Source organism: Falco cherrug, chromosome 16, assembly GCF_023634085.1.
Source record: "Falco cherrug isolate bFalChe1 chromosome 16, bFalChe1.pri, whole genome shotgun sequence".
NCBI lineage: Eukaryota > Metazoa > Chordata > Aves > Falconiformes > Falconidae > Falco > Falco cherrug.
The window spans coordinates 5,949,994-5,976,597 of record NC_073712.1 but is presented as its reverse complement, the minus strand read 5'-3'; the positions used below and the strand labels follow the sequence as shown (position 1 = coordinate 5,976,597).

The 26,604-nt window shown below is 59.7% G+C and overlaps 1 protein-coding gene across 6 annotated transcripts; it reads right to left on the bottom strand.

Moving 5' to 3' along the window:
• Positions 1 to 309: 309 nt before the first annotated feature.
• Positions 310 to 26,310, bottom strand: SOX13 (SRY-box transcription factor 13). Of its 6 annotated transcripts, none has more exons than XR_008735373.1 (17): positions 26,157 to 26,299; positions 16,476 to 16,757; positions 13,320 to 13,397; positions 8,411 to 8,612; positions 7,708 to 7,813; positions 7,441 to 7,527; positions 6,516 to 6,688; positions 5,837 to 5,905; positions 5,550 to 5,664; positions 5,388 to 5,470; positions 5,146 to 5,305; positions 4,800 to 4,909; positions 4,574 to 4,670; positions 4,316 to 4,459; positions 2,544 to 2,760; positions 1,078 to 2,445; positions 310 to 1,017 (listed from the first exon to the last, which is right to left on the bottom strand). XR_008735373.1 is itself a non-coding variant. In XM_055728087.1 (16 exons), the coding sequence occupies exons 3-16, from the start codon at positions 13,355 to 13,357 to the stop codon at positions 2,172 to 2,174; spliced, it is 1,875 nt and encodes a 624-aa protein (XP_055584062.1). In that variant the 5' UTR covers positions 13,358 to 13,397; positions 16,476 to 16,757; positions 26,157 to 26,299; the 3' UTR covers positions 310 to 2,171. The 6 variants fall into 6 exon arrangements, 4 of the variants coding, with proteins under 4 accessions (XP_055584062.1, XP_055584063.1, XP_055584065.1 ...); XR_008735374.1 differs by having other exon boundaries at positions 1,116 to 2,445; XM_055728087.1 differs by having other exon boundaries at positions 310 to 2,445.
• Between the last annotated feature and the right edge of the window lie 294 nt (positions 26,311 to 26,604).

Genomic DNA, 26,604 nt, shown 5'->3' with positions numbered 1-26,604 from the left:
GCATTGGGTGGAGGCTGAACCCCCAACCTGCTGCCACATGGGGCAAGACCCTGAGAAACCGTAGGTGAGTGGTGGGAAAGAGGGGGGAGCAGCCTGGGACCCACCACGGACAGACAGGGCAGGAGAAAGAGAACAAGAGACAATACTGCAGGTAGCAAGAGCCTGAGGAGGGGGCTGTGCTGGAAGAGGGGCAGGGAAGGGGGGGAAACAAGCACCCCCCCATCTGTGCTCTGACTGCCTGGGGCGAGAGCTCCCCATCCAGCCCTCGGCTCTCCCTGACTCCAGGTGGGTAAAGTCCAGACCCAGATCTCTGCTCCAAAAAGTCATCTTTATTGTGCCAAGGGGTGGGGGGGCAATTGTAAACAAGTATGTGAAATATACAGGTTAAGTTACTCATCGTCTTATTAACAAAATAAAGCTCTATCTATATTTACAGTCTTAAAAAAAAAAAAAAAAAAAAAAAAGAGGAAGAGCTGCATCTTTGTCGGGCACATCTGCTTCCAGCCCCCTCTGCAGCACAGCTCATCCCACCCTAGGAGCCGGACCCCTTCCCCAGAGACCCCAGCCCCAGCAGCACAGGGAGGGGGAATAAATAAAGCACTGACAAAGGGCAAGAGAGGAGAGAGGTGTTTGCTGGGCGGGCGAGGAGGCAGGATGCTCCCTTGGATAAACAAGGTCCTGCCGGCAGCCCCGCAGGGTGCAGGGGAGCAGCACCGGGGCCCCGATGCTGCAGAGCCACCGCTCCAGCCCCCCACCCTGGGGCTGGGGCCATGGGTCCGCTGCAAAGCCCCCACTGCAGGGCTCGTCCCCTCGCTGCAGCCGGGAGCCTGGGCAGCTGCGGCTCCTCCTGCACCCCCAGCAAGGTCCCAGGGTGCCAGGCTGGAGGCCAGGGGTGGCTGTAGCCAGAGCTGCCGGGCCTGTTTCTGGCTACAGCCACAGGGCGGTGCACGGACACCGTGCATGCACAGCCGGACACCGTGCACGCACAGCCGGACACTGTGCGTGCACAGCCGGACACTGTGCACAGCCGGACACCGTGCACACACAGCCGGACACCGTGCACACACAGCCGGACACCGTGCACAGCCGGACACCGTGCACACACAGCCAGACACCGTGCACAGCCGGACACTGCACATGCACAACTGGACACCATGCACAGCTGGACACCATGCACAGCTGGACACCATGCACCGCTGGACACCGCGCATGCCAAGCCACGCTGTACCCCAAACACCCCCAGGCTGGGCTCTGACCGGAGCAAAGTATTTTTTTTTTTTTTTTAATTTTTTTTTTTTTAATGGCTGCTGTTTTTCTCTCCCTCTGTGTTTTTCACGAAGCAGATCACAGGTGGAGCCTGCGGCTTGCAGAGCCGGGGTGCAGGAGGGAGAGGTGCCCAGGGATGGATGGGGCACATCCTGGCAGGGGCCAGGGTAACGGTGCAGCTGGGGAGCAGCCACCCGCTTTATTTACAAAGTGGGCCAGAGCTGTCAGGAGCGTCATGAGCTCCACGGAGCCCTTGGCTGGTACTCGGGTCAGGCGAGAGCTAGAAATGGCTCCATGGGAATTTGCTGGCAGGGTCTAAAGACCAAGTGGGAAACACGGCAAGGAGGTCAGACTGGCCTGAGCGAGGGACAAGCGTGTCCCCATCCCCTGTCGCCAGCGGTGGGGGGATGGCAGCTGCTGCAGGTGAGGCTCTCTGCAAGAGCCCCACCAGTGCTGGAGGGCTGGGAGATGCTCTGGAGGTTTCCCCACACCCTGATCTCCTCAGGTCCCTCCCAGGGGGCCACGAGTGGGTGACAGCTCAGCAGCCGTGGCACCCACACCCCCAGACCGGGTGGCCTCAGCTCCCCACAGCTCTGCTGCCGGAGCAAGACCGAGCCAGCCCTCCGCAGCTTGCCCAGCGGGGTTGGCACCTCCCGGCCATCGCCCCATGCAGCACCCGTGGCCACTTGTCACCCCCCCTGGGGAGCACCCCACCGAAATGCCGGGTGCCTGCCTTCGTGGGACCCGTTGGCAGGCAGGCAGCGAGTCCCGCCTGCCAGGGTAGCAGCTCTCCTTCACTCCCAGCGCAGCCCTTTGGCCAAGTCCCATCCCATCAGGGGATGCTGTGACCTCCTTTTCGGTGGCAGCCAGCCCTGCTGCCCCCACCCACATGCCCCCAGCCGCCCTCAGTCCGTCAGCACCACCAGCTCGCCATCACTCTTGTCCTCACCCTCCGAGTCCTCCTCCTCGCTGTAGCGGTACATCTCACCGTCGGCCACCGAGTGCCCATCATCGCCGCCATCACCCTCCTTGAGGCTGCGCGTGTTGACGATGACGGGCATGCTGGGGTCCATGCTGCGGGGCAGGTAGTGCTCCATCAGGGGGGACGTCAGCTGCATGCCCACCGGCCGCTGGTACAGCACATCGGAGGAGGCGGGGGGCATCTGGCTGCCCTGGGGCCTGTGGGACAGGGGATGCAATTGTTGGGGTGTCAAGGTGCTCCTCGGGTGCACCTTGGGGTGTCAAGCCCCCCCGGATGGGAGGAAGGGGCGCGTTACCCTATCAAGTAGCCCTGCCTGGCGTCCTGCCGCCGGTTCCTCATCAGTGCCTTGTACTCGCCCACGCGCAGCCGCTTCCCCTCCACAATGCAGGTGCGTTTGGGTCGGGGCTTGTACTTATAGTCGGGGTATTTCTCCAGGTGCTGCCTGCTCAGCCGGGCTTGCTCCTCGTAGTAGGGCTGCTTCTCCTGGTTCGTCATGGACTTCCACCGGGAGCCTGCGCAGAGAGGAGCCACGGGGCACACTTACACCCTGCTTGCTGCGACGAAACCCACACCGGCTGCCATCTGCCATAGCCAGTGCAAGAGCTGATGAATGCTCATGCCACCCCCTGTGCAAACAGCACCTAAACTGGCACGCAGCTGGTGAGAGCGGCTGCACCAGTGGGAGCCCCGTGCCGCAGAGGGAAGCCAGCCCTCCCGGCACACCAGGAACAGGTCCCCAACCCTGACCTCCCCCAGCCACCTCTCAGGTCATGATTTTTGATCCTCTCCAAGGTATGGTGAGCAGGTGCTGCAGCTAAAACAGGCTGTGCTGGCATGTGACTCATATTCCCCCACCAGCTGACCTTTATTGTCACCGCTGCCAGCACCCTGGGCAGGAGGGCAAAGCAGGGCACAGCACAAAGGCTGCTGGGCTCAGAGAGGGGCTCACAACCAGGGTCAGCTCAGCACCTGGCAGGGCTACAGCTGAACCAGTGTCCAGTTTGGGAGAGAGAAGGACAAGCTGGAGATGCTTGGAGATCCTCAGCATCCTTGGAGATGCTCAACAGCCAACAGGATACAGCCCTGAGCATCCTGATGGGACTATGGAGTTAGCTGGGCTTTGAGCAGGGCTTTGGGCTGGGGACATCCAGAGACACCCCCCCCAGCACCTAAATCCTCCTCGAAGTCCCTGAGTGCCCCTTTCCTGGGTGTCCTTCACCAGCCAGCATGGCCTAGCTCCCCCAGAAAGCTCCATCTCCCACACCTGCTTCACGAGCCAGGTGGCCCAGGTAAACTGAGGCACAGAAGCATGCCCATGGTGCCAGATGTCCTCCACCGGCTCCTTCCCCACATGCTCAACCCCTTGCACCAGCTCAGACCCTCATTTCCAGGAGCAGGAGGGCACAGAGGAACCAACCCCCCTGCCTGGGTGCGTACCAGCTCTGGACTCATCCATCTGCAGGTATCCACCTGCTAAATTTGCACCCCCCTCAAGCAGCGAGCGGCTCCCTGGTCAGAACCACGTCTGCTATTTAAAGCCATGGACATCTACCGTGACCACATGCAGCTCACTGTAGAGCACCCGCTCCCAGCCCCCCGGTCACGAGAGGCAAGCAGAACATGCCCACGTGCTCCTTCAAAGGGAAAAGCTTGGCAGTTTTTTTGGGTTTTTTCTTTAATGAGCAGAGCTGCTAAAACAAGTCCGTGGCAAAGCGAGGTGCAGGTGGCAGAGGTAACCCACGGTGTGGCTACACAGGGCTCGCTGGTGACTGCACCGCTCACTTTTAATAGCCACGTGGCCATGGGGTAGGGCTGGTGTGACCGAGAGCTGCACCAGGGCTGCTGCCATCAGGGAGGGTATGGGATGTTGGCTGGACGCAGCACACACTGCTACGGGGACCTCCAGGAGTGATGCTGCAGCAGGGGTAGCATCATCCTGGCAGGCATCACCCATATGTGGGCGGCTGAGGGCAAGCGGAGCAAGCAGCTGGACGGAGTTTGTGTCCCCACACCAAGGATGCGGGGGGGGTCCTGCCCCAGCCCCCCGCCACCATCCCCATCACTCACCCAGGATCTTGCTGATGCTGGAGTTGTGCATGTCTGGGAAAGCCTGCAAAATCTTCCTCCTCTCGTCCTTCGCCCACACCATGAAGGCGTTCATGGGCCGCTTGATGTGGTTGTTGTTCCTGGACTCGGGGAAGTGCCGTGAGCCTGTGAGGGGAACCCCAGTGAGGTCAGGAGCCAGAGGAAGGAGCAAATGGGTGTGTGTGGGTGTGTGTGTGTGTGGGGGGGTGTCACACCGCGATGCTCTCGGCCCATCCTTACCGTCCATCTCACAGGTCAACAGAGCCTCATCCAGCCGGTGGGCAGGAGTCTCCTCCATCCTCTCCTTCACTGGGGAAGAATCAATCCCGGCATGGTCCTGTGGAAGAGCGGAGAGTCAGGACCCAGCTCCAAGCCATGGAGCCTGCTTGCAGACGGACACCAGCTCTGGCTGCCTACAGTGGGGTCAGCCAGGGGGACGGTGACCACCCAGGGGGGCATCCCTCACCTTGCGGTAGGGGTTGCTCAGCGATCCTTCCATGGCTCCGCTGTGGCCGTGCAGCAGCTGCCGCGCGTCCTGGATGGCTTTGGTGATGGCATCGCCTTCACCCAGGAACCCTGGCAGGACAGTGGCACGAACTCCCATCAGCACCATCTCCAGCACCCTGCAGCACCCCCATCCCACCCTAGCAATCACAACCGCATGCCCCAAGGGGGTGGCACAGAGTGGCAAGTGCCCACTCAGGCCACTCCTGGGAGGAGGGACCCCAGGGAGCAGGGATGTCCCCTGTCTCTGGGAGGTGGCCAGGGGAGGGCACGGGGCCATCCATCAGTGAAGGCACTTGGAAACTCACCCAGAGGCAGGTTGGATGGGCTGGTCTGCAGGTCCCTGGTAGCTCCGTGACTCGGCGTGAGGGACTGGCAGCTGCTCATCTTCAAACTGGGTGAGCTGGAGGCACTGGGGAGGTCGGAACCTTTGGGTTTGGCCGTCAGGTTCAGCGGCTGCGAGGTCTCCTGTGGTGGAGAGGAGCGGGGGATGAAGCGCAGCCCCCCCAGCACCCCAGCCTGGGGGGATGGAGGTGCTTTGGGGCTGTACCTGCATCTGGAGGTGGCCTGAGCCAGCGGGTCTCTTCAGCGTGGGAGGAGGGGGGCTGTGCAGCAGCTGCACCGGGTAATCCACTGCGGGGAGCAGAGGGAGAGGGGTTGGGGGACGAGGCCACCCCACAGGGCTGGGGCAGTCCCGGGGGACCCCGCTCACCTGGCTTGCAGGGGATGGGCTGGATAGGCAGAGCTAACTGGGAGTCGGGAGTGACAGGGAGAGGCTGGTGGCTGGGGGTGAAGGCAGGAATCATGACGTAGGGCATGTTGACCTGCTGGAGGGAAGATGGGGAAAGAAGCAGAGAGAGCAGATAACCGCTGTGGGACACTGCAGGCAGCTGCCATCCCCTCGCCTGGCCCGGGGAGGGGACACAAGCCCGGTACGTGACGAGGCTGCAATTATCCAGCACGGGAAGGGGGACATGAGGAGGTGTCCCCTGCCTTTACCTGGATCTGTTGCTGCAGCAGGTTGATTTTGTGCTGCTGCTGGATGAGCTGCTGCTGCTGCTTGGCGATCTGGCAGAGGGGAGGCAGCGGGGCTCAGCGGCATCCACAGCAGTGCCGAGCTGGCCCCGGTGGGGCTACAGCCCAGCACAAGTTGCCCAACATCAGCAAAAGGGAGGCAAGGGGTCTGCAGAGGGTCCCGAGGGCTGGGGCGGGGCGGGGGGGGGGCTGAGGTACCCCTGAGCCATCTCGAGGGGCACAGGGAGAGAAATGGGCTGGGAGGGATGGCGTCACTCCTACCCCAGGGTATGCCAGGGCGGGTCACCCCTGCCCTTAGCACCGCATGGGCCACCCGAGAGGAAAAATAGGTGTTTAAAGAGCAAAGAGAGCACAGTCAGGAAAGACCCAGTGTGATTTAATTACTCTGAGTGCAGTTCCGACCTCCTTTGGCCCTTGTCCTCCCAGCACCAAGGAGCGAGATGGGGGTCTTTGGGATGGGCACAGAAAACAGGAGGGTTTCTGGGCAGAGAAGTCCTACTGCCCCCAACACCAAAGCCACCCCACCACCACTCCCAGGGGAACCCTATCGTGGTCAGCAGATCCCAAAGGGAGCCCTGAAGGGATGGATGGTCCCTGGCAAATGTTTCCCCCAAGCAGGCTGCCCAAGGGGACCCGAGCCCACCTGCTCTTGCTGCTGCCGCGCCAGCTCCATCTGCTGCTGCTGCTTCTCAAAGAGCATCGTGGCCATGTTCTTCTGCTCCGAGTGGGCCGTCAGGAGCTGGTCCCGCAGCGTGGACAGCTGGTTGATCATGACAAGTAACTGGAGCTCCTTCTCTGCCAGGCTCTCCTGGGTTCCTGGAAGAAGCCAAGTGGCTGTGGGTCAGGGGCTTGGGCAGGGTGAACAGCACCACCACCACTGTTGGGTGCCGGTGGGCAATGTGTGGCCAGGGATGGCTAATGTGCGGGGGGCATAAAGACCCTCGTGTGCTGAACCATTCCCTGAACCAGCACCTGTTTCAGAACATGCTCAGGTGCTTCAAGAGGTTCATATGGTAGTTAGCTGACATGGAAGAGGTGCAAGGGGATGGACTGTGCAGGTAGACACCCTCATGTTAATCACACAGTGTGCAAAAACTGAGTCATGCAAAGGACTTAACCTACTTAGAATTGGTTACATGTTTTCATATAAAGAGGAAAAGGCATGTGCCAAGTGAAGCTCTTCCCCTTATTGCCAAGCATCATGTCCATGTTCAAGACTTGAGAAGAGACTTGAACCATCTAAAAAAATACTTGCAATTCATTCCTTTGCTTTAGATAAAACCAAACTTCTTTTTCCTTGACTTTCCTCTTAAAAATTATCAAACTGCAGTCAGAGGCAAGCTTTCATCAGGGATCTTCACACACACACACACACACACACACACCCCAAAAAAAAAAGCAAATGAATATTTTGGTTGAAAAAGGTACAAATCCCTATTAACTGCACGCACTCGCAGGCACATCTCCCTCCTGCGAAGGTGGGCAACGCCGTGTTCCCAGCCCAGGCTGCCCAGGCACAGGGTGTGGGAGGGAGGACGGTGGAGGGAGGTGGTGGTGGGAGACCTCACCCTTCACTTCCTTGGTCTCAGCAGCATTTTGGCCCAGCAGCCGCTCCTTCCAGTCGCTGGACAGTAACTTCTCGATGGTCGGCATCACTGTCCGCAACAGCAGGATCCAGGGTCGGCAGAGAGAGGAGAGCCAGGTGAGCACAGCCCAAGGCTCTGCACCATGGCACGGGGTGGCTCGTCCCATCCCGCAGCTTTGCAAAATTACTGAGGGGCTCAAAATGAGCTGGGGGGGGCAGTCCCAAGAGGCCACTTGGAAACATTTCTTACCCTCCTTCAAGTTCCTGTTGAAGTCCAGCTTCTCCTGGCCACTGACAGCCGGCTCGAAGGCAGAGCGCCTGGGCTCCAGCACATCGTTGGTGGGCGAGCGGGACTCCTGCGACAGACACAGCATTACTTGGTACTTCTCCCATGGATGGGGACATCCCCACATCTCCAGGTAGGAGATGCTGGGCCGGTGGGATGCTCAGAGCAGCGCTGCCCAGCTGCCTGCTGGACCACACTCTGGCAGGCACACCCCACCCAGCCCAGCTGGAGAGCATCTCTGCTCTTTGTGCCACAAACACTCATTTGCTGGAAGTTTACTTCCCTGAGCCCCGTCCCTCCTGGGAGGCAGCACAGGGAGCAGGAGGGCTAAGGCTGCTGGTCTGGGGGAAAGATAACCCAAGAGCAATTAAAAAGGGAGGCTGAAGGGATGGAGCACGTCTGGAGGTGGCCGCAGGGAGCTCCAAGCCGAAGGCGAAGCACTCAAATCCCAGGGCTGACCCGAGAGCATCACCGACAGCCAGAAAGCCTTGGGGGAGCCTCAAGTTTCAACTTTGTTTCCTCGGAATGAGGAATAGCCACCCGGGAAAACAACCACCCGCTCTGCCAAGGGATGGACCCCACGTCCAGAGTGGGGATGGCCGCAATGGTCTGCCAGCCCAGCAGGACCCCAGCCAGGAGCAGTGCTGGTCACAGCCATGGGACCCACCTGCGGCAGGGCCTGGGGGTCACTGCCCTCCCTCGGCGGTGGCCCCGGTGGGTCGTTGGGACGGGGCTCGGTGCTGGGAGCAGCCCCCGGCAAGGACTCGTAGCCACCCTCCTTCTTCTCCTCCGTCTTGATGGTGCAGTTCACCATGCTGCCCGCTCCATCGAGCTCCAGGTGGGGAGAAACGGGGCTCCTCATGGACATCCTACGGGACGGCAGGGCTGTCAGTAGAGCCATGGGGCACCCCCCCCGCCACGGGCACCCCTTTTCCCAGCCTGGCCCCACACTAGGGTGTCCTGTGCTGCTGTTTTTTCCGGGGAAATGGTCTTGCTTTTTGCCATGGCTTGGCAAAGCTGAGCTCTTGTTCCTGGTTTCCTGAGCTCAGGTTTTTGCAGATCTGGGGCTAAACAGGCAGAATACTCCAGGGGAACCAGCCCTTCACACGCTGGGCTGTGAAGGGAATGGAGCAACAAAGCAAAACCCTAAAGAAAGTGACCTAGAGGCATGGGATTTAGGGGCAACATGAGCATGTGCCTTCACGCTTCATCCAGCAGCCTGGCAGGGAGCAACCCAAAGTTCACCACCACAGAGCCCTGTGCCAGACCCAAGCCAGCCCCCCAGGGGTCCCCGGCTCTGGGCTCACGAGCTGCCCCCCCTGCACCACCCCAGGAGCCGTGCCTAGAAAGCTGGCAGGGCCAGCAGGCAGGTTTCCCACTCCAACGGGAAATGGAAATCCTGGCTCCACTGAACAATGGCTGGGACAGCTACCAGAATCGCTCCTCCGGGAGTCCCGGGCACGGCACGGACCTGGGACCGGTCGAGCCCCAGCCGGGGCAAGGGGCTGGTCCTGGGAAATGGCTCTTCCCAGCTTCACCAGCCTGGCCACGGGTGCTGGTCCAACACCCAGAGCTGCCAGCTGCTCGGCCAGGCGCTGCCGAAGTGACCGAGCTGTTAGGGGGGGACCAGCCGTATAACCCCAGGGCACCCCAAGCGTGGCCAGAGCTGGGATTTTCAGTGGGATCTGCCCCAACCCACGTGTCACATCCATGTCCCTTGCAAAGCCCCAGCTCCTGGCAGCCTTCTCGGGGCCACCAAGCCTCACGCTGCACAGCAAAAACAGGAACAAATATTACCCTCCCGAAACTCGCCTTTCAGGGAGGAATAATGGGAAAAGGAGGCCGTTAAGGAAGGGATTTACAGTGGTGGCTGCCAGGAGCTGGGAGGTGGGACCACAGGGGCTGCTGAGGTGGGAAGGGGTCGTGGTGGGATGGTGAGAGCATCCTGCCCAGGCTCTGGCATCGCACAACCAAGACCCCCATGCTCTGCTCCCTCTCGCCTCCCCACACCCCGATGGTTCATCCGGACCCCCCCAAATCAGGTTTGGGGGTGTGAGCTGGGGGGGGGGGGGGGGGGCAGCAATTACATAACAAACAAAGCCCAGTTCAAGCTGCGAATTAATCAAACGGCTGAAAATAAAACCTTCCTCTCAGGAACTTCAAACAAAAGAAACGAAAACAACAAGGCCGGCTGGGTAATGAAAAGCCAGGGCTGTGAATAGGGGACAAAAGGAAGTGGAACAATAGGGTGTTGGACAAAAGCAATAAAGTAAAGGGAAGTGTGACAGCTCCACAATAGGGCACTGTGCGCGCCAGCCTTTCTGATCTTAGCGGGGCTTTTTTTAATCTCAGTTCCCTTGCCCTCCACTGAACAAACCAGCACACTCGCCGGGCCGGCGTCGGCATCGCCCGGTATCTGCTGCATCCTGCGGCACCACCCGCGTCGCCCCTTCCTGCCCCCGGCTCACCTTGGGCAGCCCAGCGGCAGGGAGGGCAACCCGGGCACCCGAAAAACCCATCGCCTGCCTCCGGCGTGCCTCGGCCGGCGAGGCAGCGGACACGCTTGGCAGCCAGCGGGATGCCGTGCCCACGGCTCTGCCAGCTCCAGCGACCCGCCGAGGTGGGATCAGCCTGGCGAGGCTGCCCCACAGCCCCCTGTGCTACAGGTGGGGAAACTGAGGCACAAACGCACGGTGGCTGCAGCACCTGGGCGCTTTCCCAACTGGGGACCTGTGGGGGTGGGGGTGCAGCCGCTCCCTCCTTCCAGCCTTTTGGGGTTTTTAAAGGCATAAAGAAACCCCTGCTCAGTGCATCCCTGCCACAGGTCTGCCCTTCCTCCCTGGAAGGGAGCACCTTCCACCTGGGTGCCTAGGCAATGGGGCAGCAGCAGCAATGCTGCAGCACGGAGCGATGCCTTCGATGCCTTCGGTTTGAGACACGCACAGAAGCAACGTCCCACTCCTCCGGGCAGGTCACATTTCTATTGTATTTAACCTCCTGGTGCCACTGGAAGTTTACTCTTAAAATGGGGCCAGTACTTTAATAGGGGCCTGTTTGAAAGGAGCCTCATTGTGGATTTATTATACGGTCTGCCGAACAGAAAAAAAAAAATAAAAAGAGATAAGAAAAAGGAGAAAACGGCGCCGTTATCTTGTTACAGGGCTGGTTCCTGCGGCAGCCCTGTGCTGTGGGCTCAGGTGCTGGGCTCTGGGGCTGCCTGTGGCAAACAATAGGGATGGGAACAATTGCCTTGGCACGGGCAGTGTAACAGATCTTCCTCTCCTTTAATGTTCCCAATTTATCGAAGGGCGGAGAGGAAGGGAGAGAACAGCATTGGGATGCAAAGTACCAGACTGGAGGACCAAAATGGACCTGCCGAGGAGCAACGAGTCCTTGGCTGCTTGAGTCCTTGGCTGCTTCTTCCCGGCACAGCATTTTGGGGGGGGGGGGGGGGGGGGGGTGCTCATCCCACAAGCACCAAAGCCCTAAAGTGCCCGTATGGCGCAGCATCAGCGGGCTCACCTTGCCTCCAAATTCCAGCCCAGCCAGTTCCAAGGGCTGAGATTTTCGGGATGGTGACAGCTTTTCTTTCTCCATTCGTACCCCCAAACGGCACGTCCTGCAATTCTCCCTGTGCCTGTGCCACCCTTCCTGCCCGCCAGCCGATCCTATCTGCCCCGTTTGTGTTTCAGAACAGCTCAAAAGGCTGGGGGGGCCGAGGCGCCAGCGAGCCCCCACCCTGCCCGGCACTGCAGCAGCTCGGGGAGCACCAGCAAAATGCCAAGACCCCCCCCACCTTGGCATCCGGACCCTCTTCCCGGTTGTTCGTGCAGGCTTTGGCTTTGCAGGGGAGGGTGCTGCCGGCATCTCCCCACCAGCACGAAGCAGCAAGGGGAAGAAAAATGGAAAAGCTGCCTGGCAAAGGTGGGGTGCCAGCTGGACCAGGCTTTCTGCCCACAGCAGATCCCGCCTGCGGCCGTAAGGAAAGGGGTCCTGCTCGCAGGGCGGCTGGAGGGGGAGGCCGGCAGGCGAGACTTCCCGAGGGAAGGGGAGGTGTGTGCCCGCCGCTCGGGCAGGGCCAAAGCTGGCGCAGACGTTACATGAAACCCAAACTCTCTGCAAAAATACCGGAGGGGTGCAGAAAGCAACAAACACACAAATTCTCCCGCACTGCCAGGATGTGAGGAAGAGCCGCGGCGCTGCTCAGCTTGGGGCAGCGGCACAGCCACCTTCACCAGTCCTGGGAGAGGCTGCAAGTTGGGGGATGATCCCACATCCCTGCCCCATGCTGCAATACGCCTGCCTCGGGGCTAATCCTGCCCCTCGACTTGAGCAGATCCCACCCCAGGGGACAGCAAAGGGCTCCTGCAGAAGGGGGACCGGGGAGAGCAGCAAGCAGCTGGCTGGGGGGGCTGGGCTGCCCACATTTTCAGGCTGACCTTGCCCCCACCTGCCCATCAGGTTGACTGGGGCAGGAGGGGAGGCTCTAGGGTTTTTTCTTTTCCTCCCTCTCCCCAGTTACAGCAGAAAGCTATCCCTTCACAGGTTACGGCAGACTCTTCCCTTCAGGAGCCCAGCGTGGTACCCAGTCATCCCACACCAAATCCACCCATCCCGAGCACGACGCAACCATTTGCATCCTGCCACCACGGCCCAGGTAACCAACCCAGCCAGGAGACAAACACACAGGGCAAAAACCCGTGGGGGAAGCAGCATACGAGCAAACACAGCAACGCCGACGAGAGCCAGGGTGGCGCGACACCACCGCTGTGCACGCACCAGCCACGTGCAGCATTCGCAGCCTCCAGCGCTCCCGCGAGAGAGAGGGCAGAGGAAAAAATAAGACACACACGGACGTTTTCTTCTTACAAGCAGGGCCCAAGGAATCCCGGCCGGCCACCGGGATAGACAATAGCCCATCTCCTGCCAGATGAGCGGGCCGCTTTCCTGCCAGACTTGGAATGTCCTTTTGGGGCCATTTCCAACCGTTTCCGCCCGGCGTGCCTTCACACATAAAAGAATGGATGGCTTCCTCCGCCGTGCCCGGGCAGGGATGGTCAGGGATGGCCGAGGCAAATGGCCCCGGCTGGGGGAAGTTCACGGGGCTGCCAGCCCTCCCTGGGGATGCGGAGCATCCCGTGACGGTGGGTTATTCCCTGGGAAGGTGGCTGCGGGGGATGCGGGCTCTGCCAGCCCCAGCCGTGGATGGATGGGGACCGCCAGCACACCGGCTACACGCTGTAGGTGAAACGGGGCGGGAAGTGTAAGACCCCTGGGGTTTACTCCTCCTGAAAAAGCAGGTTTTAAACCCAAAAGGTGTCTAGATGCTGAATGCATCCAGCCCCAGAAATGCTGCCGCCATGCGAGAGCCACGGCTCGTGTCCCTGAGGGACAGCACTGCTCGGAGCGGCGGCATTCACGGGACACGTGTTCCCCCGCCAGGCTGTGTCACAGGCGTGCACCCACCCGTGCTGCCCCACAAACCAGGGTGCTGCAGCAACGGAAACGCTCTGCATTTGGGGGTGTGCAACCCAACGCTTTACGCGTCCTCAAATGCCACGTTTTCAACATCTTACCTGTCAGCGGTGCTCCCACGGAAAGCCACAACCTCCATCTGCCCAGAAGGCTGCCGACAGCTCAGGGTGCCGGAAAAGCTGCAAAATCAACGCCGAGAAGGGAGATCTTTGGCAGGCGGGGGGGGGATTTCGGGACGGTAACGCCCCAGGGGTCAGAGGGGCAGCACTAAGCGCCCAGCAAGCACAGAACTGGGCAGCAGGCTGGCACCTGCGTGCTAAGACCTGCCATGGGCAGGATGATGCCCACGTGAGCTCAGGCACGTCCTGCCCAGCAGTAGCCGATGGCTGCTTCACCATCCCAGAGCCCCCCCAAGACCCCAACTGCCCTTCTCCATCCTGGCAAGACCCAGGGTCCCATGGGAAAAGCTCTGGCGTCAGCAGGAGCTGGGATTTCCCACTGTCCACACAAAACAGACCGGTCTTTGTCCAACCTCCATCCACCAGCAGTACCCTGAAGGCAATTTCGCTCCCCTCGAAGGATAATGGACTCCGGAAACAACTCTACGGGGTCAGAGCAAGACTGATGCTCCGGTGAGAGCATCGGCATCACAGAACGTCCTGGGAATGGCCGGCGCAGCAAGAAGCAGAGGGTCACCCTTCTGCATGCCCCCAGGTGCCCTCTGTCCCCTCTGACGTCCCCCATGGGGGGCTATCTCCCCCTTGGAAGGGTTCCCGTTGCCTCAGCACAGCCACACCACAGCTCTTTGGAGGTGCGGGGTGGGGGGGAGCATCAACTCTCCATTTACTAAGATGAAAAGCAGCAACACAGGTCTCTTATTATGGCACGGCACTTGGAAGATTTAACCCTAAAGCAATTACAACCAGCTAGCATAGCATTTACTAATTCTATCCAAAAAAAAAAAGCCAACCTGCCTTCCTCAAAGGCCTCCGGGCCATATCCAGGACCGCTAATGAAATGCATATCTCTCTGATGCATGCTAGCAGAGAAGCCCTTCAGAGGTTCAGGGGGAAATCAAATCAATCCTGCTATTCAAAACTTGAGGCGAGAGAGAAAACAGCCCGTATTAATCACTAAACTCACTTAAGCGAACACTTGGGCGAGAGGGAGAAAAAGATGAATTCTCAGGCTGTGGCAGGGGGAAGAAGAGGAGCTGGGGTGTTTCACAGGAGGGGTGCATGTCCCCCAGCGCCTCCGTGCACCAGTAGATTCCAGCTCTGTCTCAGGGAATCGGCCGACGGCTCGTACGAGCACCAGGCTACAGCAGCTCGAGTCCTTAGGGAGCAGCTCTGCCCTCAGAGACTCAGCTTTATAAATCCCGTGGAATAATCCCCCTTGCCAAAATCCACCTCACCCCCACGGAGCTTGTGCCCTGCCCCTGCCCCCTCCCCGTGGGTCAGAGGGACTGGTTGGACCCGAGGAGGCAGTGATGGAGCCGGGTGGGATGCTCTGGCTGGGAACTGGGAAAACAAAGCCTCTCGTGATAATGGTGAGACAAGCACAACAGGTTCCCTGGGGGTACAGGGGTCCATTTGACACAGCCCAGCACATGTTTTAACTGGGCCACGGCCCAGCACCCTGATGCCTCCCCCCCCCTCTTACCAACAACTTCCAGCTCACCGCTAACTCTGGTTTCACAGTGCTGCTGAGGGGGGGTTTATCACCTTGCTCTGGTTTCTTATGAGATGGCAGAGGGACACACACTGCAAACACTTTCCTGTCGTGGTGTAAAGGATTACTCAACTGCTCCCCACCCGTCCCGGCCCCAGCACGAGGGCTTTGCTGGGGCCCCCCTCCCCTGCCTCTACAACCCAAAATCCAGGGATGCTGCCTCCCAGGAGCCTGGCTGCATTAGGATGCAGACAAAAACCACCCAGCAGTTTTATAACTACCCAAATAATGAAACCAAATACAAAGAGGCAGTCAGATCCTTCCCTGGATGTAAACTGGCACAGGTCCACCACCTTCACAGCCACGACCCAAACACATTTTTCCTTTACTGGGATGAGTGACAGGATGGTTTTAAGTAGGGGAAAAATTAAACTGAACCTCAGGTGGAACTTCCTGGCCGCGAGATTTATTAGACTGGGAATGATCTCATCAGGGAAGCAGAGGAAACTCCGTCGTGCTGGAATTATTTAAAACCGTGCAAAGCCCGGAGGAAGAAGGCGCGGGAACAATCCCAGCGACAGCCCACGTGATGGCCGGGGACCGCGCTGGTCATTCCCGTTTCCTGGCCTCAAGACTAGACAGTCTGCGGGACGATTTGGTTGTTTTCTTCCACTCAATAACACCTATCAATAAGGAAAAAACTCCTTGCACCATCTCTGGCTTCGCAGGCAGATGGATTTCTTCTCCAGGGAAGGTTACATGGTTGAAATCATCTTTAAGAAAAGGCCTGGCACCTGGGGAGGAGGGGGGTGGGGGGTGGCAGGCGGGGGCAGTGGGAGAAGGGGGTGCTGAGCAGAGGCGAGCACCTCGCTGGGGTCTGAGCGGCGGCAGGGGCAGCCGGGGAGAAGGGCTGAGAGAAGAAACTCCCCTTCCCTGCAGGTCTAAATGCTCCAGGGAAAAGCACAAACCCCAAAACCTTAATATTTTTAGAGATGCCCTTCTTACTGCACCCCTCTCCTCCGCCCTTCCTATCTCTCCCTGCATTACAAGCCAATGAGACGCAGAAATATCACTCTACATTAACAAGGGAAGGTGCAGGGGAAGCGCAAGGAGGGAGGCACTCTGAAGGATGGGTATTTACTCCTTTCTTTTTTTCTGCATCAGGAATAATTCCTAAAACAAGTTTCCCCCTTTGCGCAAAGCCTTGCCTGGATGCAAAAAACCAGCAGCAAAACCTGCCTGGCTCATGGGTGCTGAGCCTTTACACCCAGCACCTGGGGTGGCTGGATTGGGGCCATGGTCCCACTGATGACAGTCCCTGGGATGATGGGTGGCACAGGGAGCTGCCAGGTCCCTGGGACCCAGCAGAGGTCCTTGGGGCTGCTCCCAAACCCCCTCCCACCACCCCAGCACAGGCATCGCCTGGTCCCATCTCCTCACTCCCCCAGTTTTAATCAATTTGCATCAAACAATCAATTATGGGAACGAAATCTTAAAAATCAGCAAACCCAGAGTAAACCAGGAAAGATCCACCTCCGTAGTGGGAGGCCAGCAGATCCCGGAGGAGAAGGATGGGGACAACTCACCCAGCCCCAGCGGGATGGCGCGGCGATGTCGGCACGGCACGGCACGGCAAGGGAGCGCGGTTAGCACATCTCCCTCCTTTTCTTCACAGTTTCTGTCCTCCCCTCACCCAAAAGCAGCCCTCAGGCTTATCGGGGAGGCCAATCTCGGTGTCGTTTTTTGTGTAATTTCACTCGCTCAGCGTTTCCAGGCAAAGCGGAGGGCACGTTTGACTCGGCTGCTTCGTAAACAATACTTTCCTATCGCATGACGGAGGGGTGAAGACATCTGACCCTTTTCCTCTCCTGCTTAGAAAGAAAAAAAAGACACGGGGCTCACCCACCTCGACCATGATCCGCCCAGTGCCTCCCAGGCTGGGGCTGCAGGGAGGGCAGCACTTTCTGAACCCTTTTTCCACACACCATGCCACAGGGCACCCATGGGTGAGGTCTGTGGCACAAGGGGACCTGGTGCTATTTCAGCACGGCCCCACAGCCCATCCCACGGCATCCCACGGCATCAGCTGGTGTCTGTTACCCCTTACCCTCACTGAACTTCTCGTGGCATTTTACACTTTCCACTACTGTCATTATTTTTCCAACCACCCCCAGGCTTTGCGGGGGCTTCCACTTGTGCCAGGCAATCCCATCTTTGCACTCCTGTTTTCCTGGGTGAGCTGATTGCATATGCGAGCACCAAAAGGATGCTCTCACACACGGCAGCAGCCAAAAATCAGGGGGCCATGCTTCCATGCACAGCGCCCTGCGGCTGGCAGCACCCCAGAAACCTTCAGGGTCCCCTTGCTCAGGATCCTGAGGTGCAGCAAACACGTCCTTACGCCCGAGCTGTCGCAGGCTTGGACACGGAGGGACAAAGGCTCTGTGGAGCCACTTCACCCTCCCCAGCTGCTGCCCAAACTCCCCCAGCTGCTGGGGCCGCCTGACATTCCAGCAACAGATATATTCTCGCTGGTGTGACGGGAATCTGCCCCACAAGCCATCCGGGGCCATCATCAACCTCCCTCTGAAAGAAAAGGCAGCCTGAAGGATGAGGGCTCAGTGCCAGTAGCTGTCCATCACCTACCCCAAACCATCACACCTGTGTTAATGGCAACCCTGACTCCGCTCCTGCTGTGCTTCAGCTTGGCAAAGTCACGGCCGGCCGCGTCTGCATGAAGATCCCCAAGGAAAAAGCTTTTGGCCTGACTTCTCCCCCTTACTGGTGTCAACTGCAGTCACTTTGATGGTGTTACCCCTGATGTAAGGTGCAGATTCGGGCTCCTGTGTCCATGGCTTGGGAGGATGCTCATCGCCCCGTTGCTGTGTGCCCTGCAGGTCAGCCAGAGCATCCTGCAGCAGCAGCAGCACCGGGGCTCGCACCCGGCATCGCCTCGCGGGCCGGCAGTGACATTAACGGGGCAGCACTCACATTTGCGAGACAGAAACGGCAAGAGGGAGCAGGGGGTCTGGCTCACGCCGTTCTCATCGCTACCGTTATTTCAGCTCAGGGAGAGACCTTGGCCTCTGGGGGGTAGGGGTCGCCCCACCACCCGTCCCGCTGCAGGACCCAAGGATCCAGCAGCAGAGACCCTCCAAACCATGAGCAACCCGCAAGGCTGCGTTCACACCTCACCCCTCCTCTCCCCTCTTGCTTTGGAGAAACTAAAACCCATGAAATCCCGGTTGCGCGGCACCTCCTGGCTGGGCTTCTCTCCTCTGGGGGAGCAGAGAGATTTGGGAACAAGCTTTTACTGGCCCGCCGAGATAGTTTTCATTACACAACAAAACCACAGCACAGACGAGGCCCGAGGCACTGCAGCAAGGAGCTGTCAGCCCTCCCCCTCTGCACATGGGTATCCGACTGCCCCCAGGAGCCCGGGGCTCCCTGCATCCCACCCCACACACTAGCACATAAGGGGCTCTCTGTGCCCGCTGGCACCTGTGTGTGCATCCCCCCAGCTGCACCCCAATTTCCCCTGGGGTCCCTGAGCCTGCTGCCTGCAGCGAGGGGCTTTGGCAGCTCGTGCCTCCACGTGCCGCATCCTGTGCCGCTCACCACTTGTGTGCCGGGGGGGTGGCTCTGGGCAGCGTGGGGAGGACAAGAGGGACCAGAGGCGTTTCACGCCGCCCTGGCAAAGTCACACGTGGCTGCTGGGACCATGCAGCTGCCGGGCTGTCGGCGCTCAGAGCCCTGCGGGGACGGCTCAGCCCCACTTTGCCCCCCTAAATGAAGGAAGGAGGAGGGCTGCAAGGGACCGTGGGGCTGTGGTTTGCAGCCCAAGGTGCTCACAGGCAGAGCTGGCTTCAATTACTAGCAGGGCTCCTGCTGCCTGCTCCCCTGGGCTGTGCCACTTACACCAAAAGCCACAGCCAGAACCCAGCCACCTATACCAGCTTTACTTGAAAACACACACACGCACCAACACACACCCCCCTGCAAAAATGTGTTCCCCAGCCCAGTTCCCAGGATGGACCCACAGACCCCGGGCAAGGCAGCGGGAAGGATGGGGCACGGGAAGCCCAGAGGCCAGCGTTGCACCTGGAGACCCAGATGACAGCCTGAGAGCCTCAGAGAAATGTAAATACTGCCCTGCCTCTGCCCACACTGCAGCCTGGCCAGGTCTGGATGGGTTCCTCCAGCCTGCCCAGGCACCGACGGGTCCCTCCTGGCTGCTCGGGCACCGATGGGTCCCTCCTGGCTGCCCGGGCACCGATGGGTCCCTCCAGCCTGCCCAGGCATAGCCCTGGGGACCTCCCTCAAATCAACCCTCCAGCTCCTGCATCACAGCAAGAAAAATGAGCAGGAAAGATCCTGAGCAGCCACCTCTCCCGCTCGGGAATTCACCTGCAGAGCTGCCCATGGGCAGCAGCACCCACACAGGGCCACGCAGCACAGACTGGCGAGGATGACCCTGCCTGTCCCTGCCCATAAATCCCCTCCTGCAGACAGGCACACTCGTGTGCAAGCCTCTGCCCCAGGGGACTGGCTTTCCGGCTGGGCGTGCAAGGTAGAACAATAGGGCCAAGCCCTCTATTGTTCCAGACGAAAGATAAGCGGGGCTCTGGCATTCCCCTGCGCCCCGGTGGGCAGGCAGCAGGCAGGCAGCAGGCAGGGCTGCCACCCTGGGCCAGGGCACTGGGGCTTCTAAACCCATCCCCCAGCAGCTCACTTGTAGCAGGCGAACCAGAGGGGCTGCTGGCAGGGGTGACCCTCCTGCCCAGCTGGGAGCTTGCACTCCCGTGCACAGCTCATCCCCGCAGCCACACTCGCTCTGCCCCATCCCAGCTCCCTCTGCCCCATCCCAGCTCTGTATGGTCCCCAGTTTCTGCTGCAGTGGTCTCAGGCACCCACGTGTCCCCAGTGCCAGGACACTGGGGATGAGCAGTGCGCTCAGCCTCTTTACAGACCTGGGTCCTGTACTGTCCCCACTCCAAGCTGCTTCTCCTCTCTGCATCCCGCAGGGACACACTGGGACAAAGCACCCTGCAGCCATGTGGTGGTGGCAGGAGGGACGTGGGCTGCCCAGCACTGGGGACGGGGCTCCCCAGTGGCCTCGCCAGCCGGTGTGGGGAGCAGAGCGGGTGTGCGAGCGCAGGACAGTTGGGCTCTGCGCACCCCGGCACATCCGCTGCCATCCAACCCACACCACCCCCCAGCTCAGCTTTTTCAAACAAGTGGTTTTCCAGGCTCTGAACAAAGCTGCAAACCGGAGCCACGCTGTGCTACCAACACCCAGCCAGAACAAGGGAGGAAGACTATGGGGGATGAAGGCTGCTCACTGCAAACCCACACCCACCCAGGCACCCACGCAAGACAACACTGGAGGTGACCGCAATGGGCGCCGAATACAGCAGCATGAAGCCTCGTCTCTGCTGGGAGATGCCACCGCTCCCTCCCCGCAGCACTGCCAGATGGGGTCTGCTGGCATCCGCCGGCACTCCTGGCCCTGGCATCCCACCACCACGTCGCCTGGCCACGCTCGGCCCTGCCAGCCCTGCTGAATCGGACAGATTGACTTTTATGTCCAAAGAATTTTGATTTCTGGCTCTCGCCTGGCCACAGCGTGGGCCCCGGTGGCAGGGGAAGGCAGCAGCCCCAGCACCGTGGCGGCGGCAGAAGCTGCTGCGTGGTGCCGGCAATGCCACCGGGTATTTCTATCTACCTGCTTCTTACATCTCTTCCTCCTCCTGCTCGGCTCTGGCTCAGCCCAGCTTGCGATAACCCCATTTTCACGGGCAAAGAGGATCAAATACCCCCACTGGGCTTGCTGCTGCCCCACGTTCTTTTAATTCTCTTTGCTATATTTAATCTATAATCTTATCCTCTTTCCACCCAACAGACAGAACCGCCATGAGCTGCCTTCACCAGGCAGAGTCAAAAAATAATAACTCAGGCCAGCAGATTTTGGCCGGGGCTAGTGGGTGCTCACAGGGGTCTTCCAGGCGGTTTTAATGATGAGCCACATTATCTCGTTCCTCTCTGATAAGGCACCCGGGGGTACGTGGGGGGAGGCTGCCCGGCCTCTGCAGCCACCAGACTGCATCTTTTATAACGGTCACATGCCTCCAGCAGGCCTGGGTGGTAATGGAGCATTAAATTATGGAGAGGCAGAATTTCAAATATTTCAGATCCATCTCCCAATTTGCATTCTCCAGCTGAAGGGCTGCAAGCAGGAGCGGGACAAGGAGGCAGGGAAGGGAGCTTCTCTCCAGTACAATGTTCACAGAAGTAGCTTTCGCCTTGAAAAACAACACGTTTGAGCTAAAAGCAGCTGCAGAGACATTTGGGGTCCAAGGTGCTGGCAGCGTGCTTGGAGGCGAAGGGAACAAGGCTGCTTAAGTGCCCCTAATGCTATCCTTCCACTTCCACCATGTGCTCCAGCGCACTTGTATAAACGCTTTGTTGAGGCAGATTCAGCCGCTGCATCCCCTACTCATATTTTTTTACTGACCCATCCAAGCGGCTGGGGTGTTTCTGACACGAGCCAGGGTCCCCAGCCTTGCCCCCCCGCATCTCGCCAGCCAGCGCTGAGCTGGTGGGACTGGGCAGACCAAGGGCCCTTGTTCAGGGCTGGAGCGGTTCCAGCTTGGGACATGTGGTCCTGGAGCAGGTGGACACGGGGTGGGAGGGAGGGAGGGAGAGCTTCCAAGCAGCAGAAAATTTTCCAAAAGTTGATGCCTCGGACGCTGCCAACTTTCCTTGTGCTGGCAGCGGCAGCGCTGGAGGAGCCCACGCACTTCTCAGCCGTGCACAAGCAGCACCCAGCCATGAGGAGCTCCAGCAGCAGGGGAGCAGATTTCACTCCTGAAGTTACTTCCCAAAAGGCACAGGATGGGGTAACAGCACCGAGATATTTTCCAGCAGACCTGTCAGAAGCTGCACTAATTTATTTCCCTTTTGCCTGTTTTTTACCGGGTTAAAACAGGCTGGAAATTAGTGATGCGTCACGCAAAACTTTTGAGTGGCCCAAATCTTCCTCCCTGCAGCGCAACGAAACCAAAACCTCCACAAAGTTTGTGAAAAAGAAAGCAGCAGAGCCTAGGACAGCCCAGCCCTGGCTGGTCAGGGGTTGCCATGATGCTGTGAGGGACCCCCCAGCCAGGGAACACCCGACCCCGGAGCTGCCCATCTTTTTGGGCTCTCCTCCATCACCCCGCTGCCAGCCCAGGCTGCTGTCAGACGCACAAAACCAGGCAGCTTTGACCCACCAAGTATTTTTTAGCCGAGGGAAAATGAGGTGGTGCACTTGGCAGTGCTGGGTTAACAGCTGGCCTCAATGATCTTAAAGGTCTTTTCCAACCTAAACAATTCTATGATTTTAAAATCTTTCGTCACTGGTCCTCAGTTCGTAGCGATGCTATGTTCAGCAGCACGGCCGCAGGAGAGAACAAAAGAGGCGAGCCGGCTTTCCCCACAGCATCGCCGGCTGTAGGTAGCAACTGCCCTGCCTGCGAAAGGATTTTTTTTATTATTTTTTCCCCAATAAATGCATTTCTTTAGGAAAACACACAGCATGCATTTCATGAGCACAGCTGGGAACTTCTAGGGTGAAAAACCAGAGCACAGCTGTACTGGCAGCGCATCCCTACAATCGGTCGCAGCCGCCTGTTAAAGGTTGTTGCTTCTGCAATAAAAGCTTTTCTGACTTCTGCAATTACACGTGCACGCACAAAGCCGGCCCAACACAAAACCGTGGTAAGTGTTTACAATGGGATAAAGCTGGAGCAAGCAGGAACGTGGCTTCGCGGCGGACAGACAAAGCAGGGCTCACCGCGCTCCGTGCCGGCTCATGTGGGACACAAGCGGCCACGGGCCATGGGCTTACAGGCTGTCCTGCTGCTCTGCCAGCCCCAAGGGTCCCCCATCCACTGGGCCTGCAGTGAGGAACCCCCAAAATCAGAGCCACCAGCACCGCCGCGACGCCAGCCCGCCGGCACCACACCAAAATCCTTTAAAGTTTGTTTGGTTTTGTCTTACGCCAGGGAACGGGCAGGGTGCCTGAGCAGCCACGGCTGTGCCGAGCACACCGGAGGGCTGGGGACAGCGGAGGTGACCAGGCAGCGAGCCATGTGTCCCATCCCACCCCATCCCACAGGGATGCACTCCACCACCCCACCTGCCCACCAGCAAACTTCCAACACCTGAAGCACCAGCCCGCTGCACCCCGAGGATGCTCGGAGCAGGGGACACAGCCCGGCCCCGCGCCCCAACTCGCCTGCGGCACTCTGCGACCCCGGGAGCAGCCAACACGCAGCCCTCCACCCTGTACCCCCAAACCTGCCCTAAATGCTCACCTGGGGGGTGCAAAGCACGCTGCTCCCAGGTCCCACACCCTTTGCCACCGTCCCCCGAGCTGCTCGGCCCCAGCGAGTCTCGGGGCAGCACTCGGGCAAGCGCCCTGGGGAGCCCACCAGCAAGTAACAAATGTAAAAATAAACCCACTGAAAGATTAGATTTACTGTGCTTCTGTGTTCCCTGCACGGAGAGAAAAACCCTTCCTCTGCATCCCATCAATGAAATTAAAACCCCTCCAGCACATAACAAGTTTATGAGCTGCTTCATCTCCCCCAGGCCCCAGCGTGCCAGGGCACAGCTCCCCCCGCACCCCCATGGAAAATGGACATTTCGGCAGGGAGACAAAAAGTCCAGTTATTCCCCCCAGGGCATCTCGCACCCCAGCTGGAACAAACTTTGCTCAACAGAAGGACTTTCCGGGGGGGGGGGGGGGAGGGGGATGGTTTGGGTGCTTGGATTTGGCCGCGATTTAAAAAACAACACAAGCACAACGGAGGAGATGAGCTGCCCGATGGCACGAAGAGCTTCGCATCAGAGAGGGAAAAGGATTCTTAAAAATTTGGGATCTCTGCTTCTACCTATTACTGTGTTCCAAAGGGATTTCACCTCCTGCGTGAGATGCCAGACCAGATGCCAAGGGCAAGCCCCCAGCCCTGCAGGAGGGCAGCCCCCTCAGCCGCCCTGCCAGTCGTGAGCAAACCAAATAAGCAGCATGAAAGGGAGATACTGGTAAAAATGTGTCACTCGCAAATGATTTAGAAAACTGTCTTTAGCCTGCCCACGTTTGTCAAAGGACAGCAGCTATTTTTAACACAAAGCCTCTGAAATCGCAGGCTTTCAGAAAAAAAAAAAAAAAGAAAAAAGAAAAAAAAAGTACTGTATCAGTGTCAACAGAATGGATTCTCTACAAAATTAAATTGAACTAAAAGGAAATTGCATGAATTACAAACACGAGTTATTGGCTCAATAGGAGAGTAACTGAGTGATATTATCTGGTCTGTGCTATGGAGAAAATCACATTAGCTGAGCTAATGGTCCTTTTTCACTCCTAAAATCTATTACTCCAGATTTGCTTTGGAAGTCAAGTGTTTTCCATGCTGAAGGTACTTCACAAGATGTAACTGAGACTTGAACAATATGCAGCCACAGTCTGTAATTTTTCCTGGGCAGCATCCCTCACTGGCACCGAAACCCCTGGAAATCATTAGGCGGAGGTGGAAAGAAGCAAAGCTTTGTATTTATTTGCGCATTTGACATGAAAACCTCTGCTTTACAGCTCCCTGAGTGCTGCATCTCTTGGTTTCTCTCTTCCGCCACTAACTTTGCTGGTGTTTAACTGCAGAGGTCCCCTCGCCCAGCTCCGCGCAGGGCTGTGCTCCATCGCCAGCCTCGCTGCAGCAACCTGAGCTGAGGTTTACCAGCACCTGGGGGGTGAAATCCCCCCAAATCCCCCCATGCACCCACAGCCCTGCCCCGGCGCAGCGGCGTGGGGCTGCCAGGCGGGACCCCATGGCACAGACCCTGCTGCCAGGAGGGCTCCGCTGTGCAGCAGCATCAGCCCCCCGAGACCCAAATCTACCCAGGACGGGTCAGACACGCGACTCCGATACATGGGCAGGACCCGCTGGGAAGACGCGATCTCAGTGACAAGGTTCATCTGCTCTTAGATGCCAGCAAGTGGGAGAGTTTAGCGCTTAACCCGCTCCCAAACCTGCTCTCGGGTCATGTCTTACCGTGACGCTGTCGCTGTGGTTTGTTACAACAACCCCAGGCCCTCTCAGACAGACAAACATCCCTGCGTGGCACCGCTGGCAAGTTTTCCTACCCGGACCCTGCGCCTGCTTCCCGGTGGGGCCACAGCTCTGTGGGGCGGGAGCGATGCTGTCACCCCCAACAGACATCACCCCTCCACCCAGCGCCCCTCGAAAAGGTGCTGGGAGATGCACGGCAGGGCAGGAGCATCCCATCTGTCCCATGATGCGGTGAGGGACAAGGGATGGAGGGCGAGGGATGGGGGGCCCCAACCTCGCAGCCCTGAGCACGGCAGCATCATGAAGACCCCCAAACAGCCCCCAGCCCTGCAAACACACACATGTGCCAGGGGCGCCAGGCATGGCACCCAGGCCATGTGCCCATCTGTGCTGGCCCACGGTGTCTGTCTGGGCCCCCACAGCGTATCCGTTTGCCTGCGTACGGCGTCTGTGCTGGGACCCCCAGTGCGGAGGCTGGGGGGGCAGCCAGCCTGCACCCCGCTGCCCCCCTGTATCCCCGACCCAAAGCACCCAAGGGGTGCCTGGGACAGGGGGACAGGTCCCTCTGGTAGCCCCAGTGACCAGCAGGAAGGAGTGAGTGGCACCCACCACCGGGGGGCGGGGGGTGGCACGGGGGTCCCGGGGAGGGGGCTTCAGGGGGGCAGCCCTTGGCAGCGGGATTAAGGGTCGGGGGGGGGGGGGGGGCGATATCGTCTGTGGGTTTATCCCCTGCCTGCCGGCCCTGTGCCCCCGCAGGGGTGCCCGTGGCTTAACCCCTTACCTGCCGGGCTCTCCCTCGCCCCGGCATGGCTACCGGCCCGGGGGGGCTCTCGGCGGAGAGTTTGCAGCCCCTAACTTTGCAGCGGGGACGGGGCTGTGCGAGGAACGAGCCCCGCACGCCCCCCACCCCCCTTCCCCTTTTTCCTTCTGTTTGAGCAAAGAAGCTTGGGGGGTGGGGTGGGGGGGCGGCCAGGCGTCCCCCCCAGCCCCGCCGAGGTCGGGGACCGCGACCCGGGAAATGCTCGCCGCCCCGGCAGGGTGCTCGCCGGCCCGGGGCCACCCCGGGGCCCTTCACCCCCGGGCAATGCCCGTGCCCGCCCCCCCCCCCCCCCCGGGCCGTGTCCCCCCGCCCTGGGCCGTGCCCCCGGCCGCACTCACGGCTCCGCCGCGCTGCGCCCCGCTCCCGCCGCCGCCGGTGCGGGCTCCGCCGCCGCGCCCGGCTCAGGTCCGCTCCATGGCCCCGGCTCCGGTGGGAGCTGCCCCGGCGCCGGGCGGAGAGAGGGAGCGAGGAGGAGGAGGAGGAGGAGGAGGAGGAGGAGGAGGAGGAGGAGGAGGAGGCGGCGGCAGAGGGGAGGAGGAGGAGGAGGGACACCGGTCCAGCCATCCAGCAGTCGGCTCCGGGGCGGCCCCTCTGCCCCGTCCCCTCCCCTCGGGACCCCCTGCCCCGCCGGGGGACCCACATGTGACACCGCCGGCAGCCCCCGGGCTGCGCCACCCTCTGCCCTGCAGTCCTGTGGCGGGGCCCAGACACCCCCACAGACCGAGGCGCCACTCGGGGGGAGTCCTGGGAGACACCCTGGGACCCCCCCACACCCCCGGGACCCCC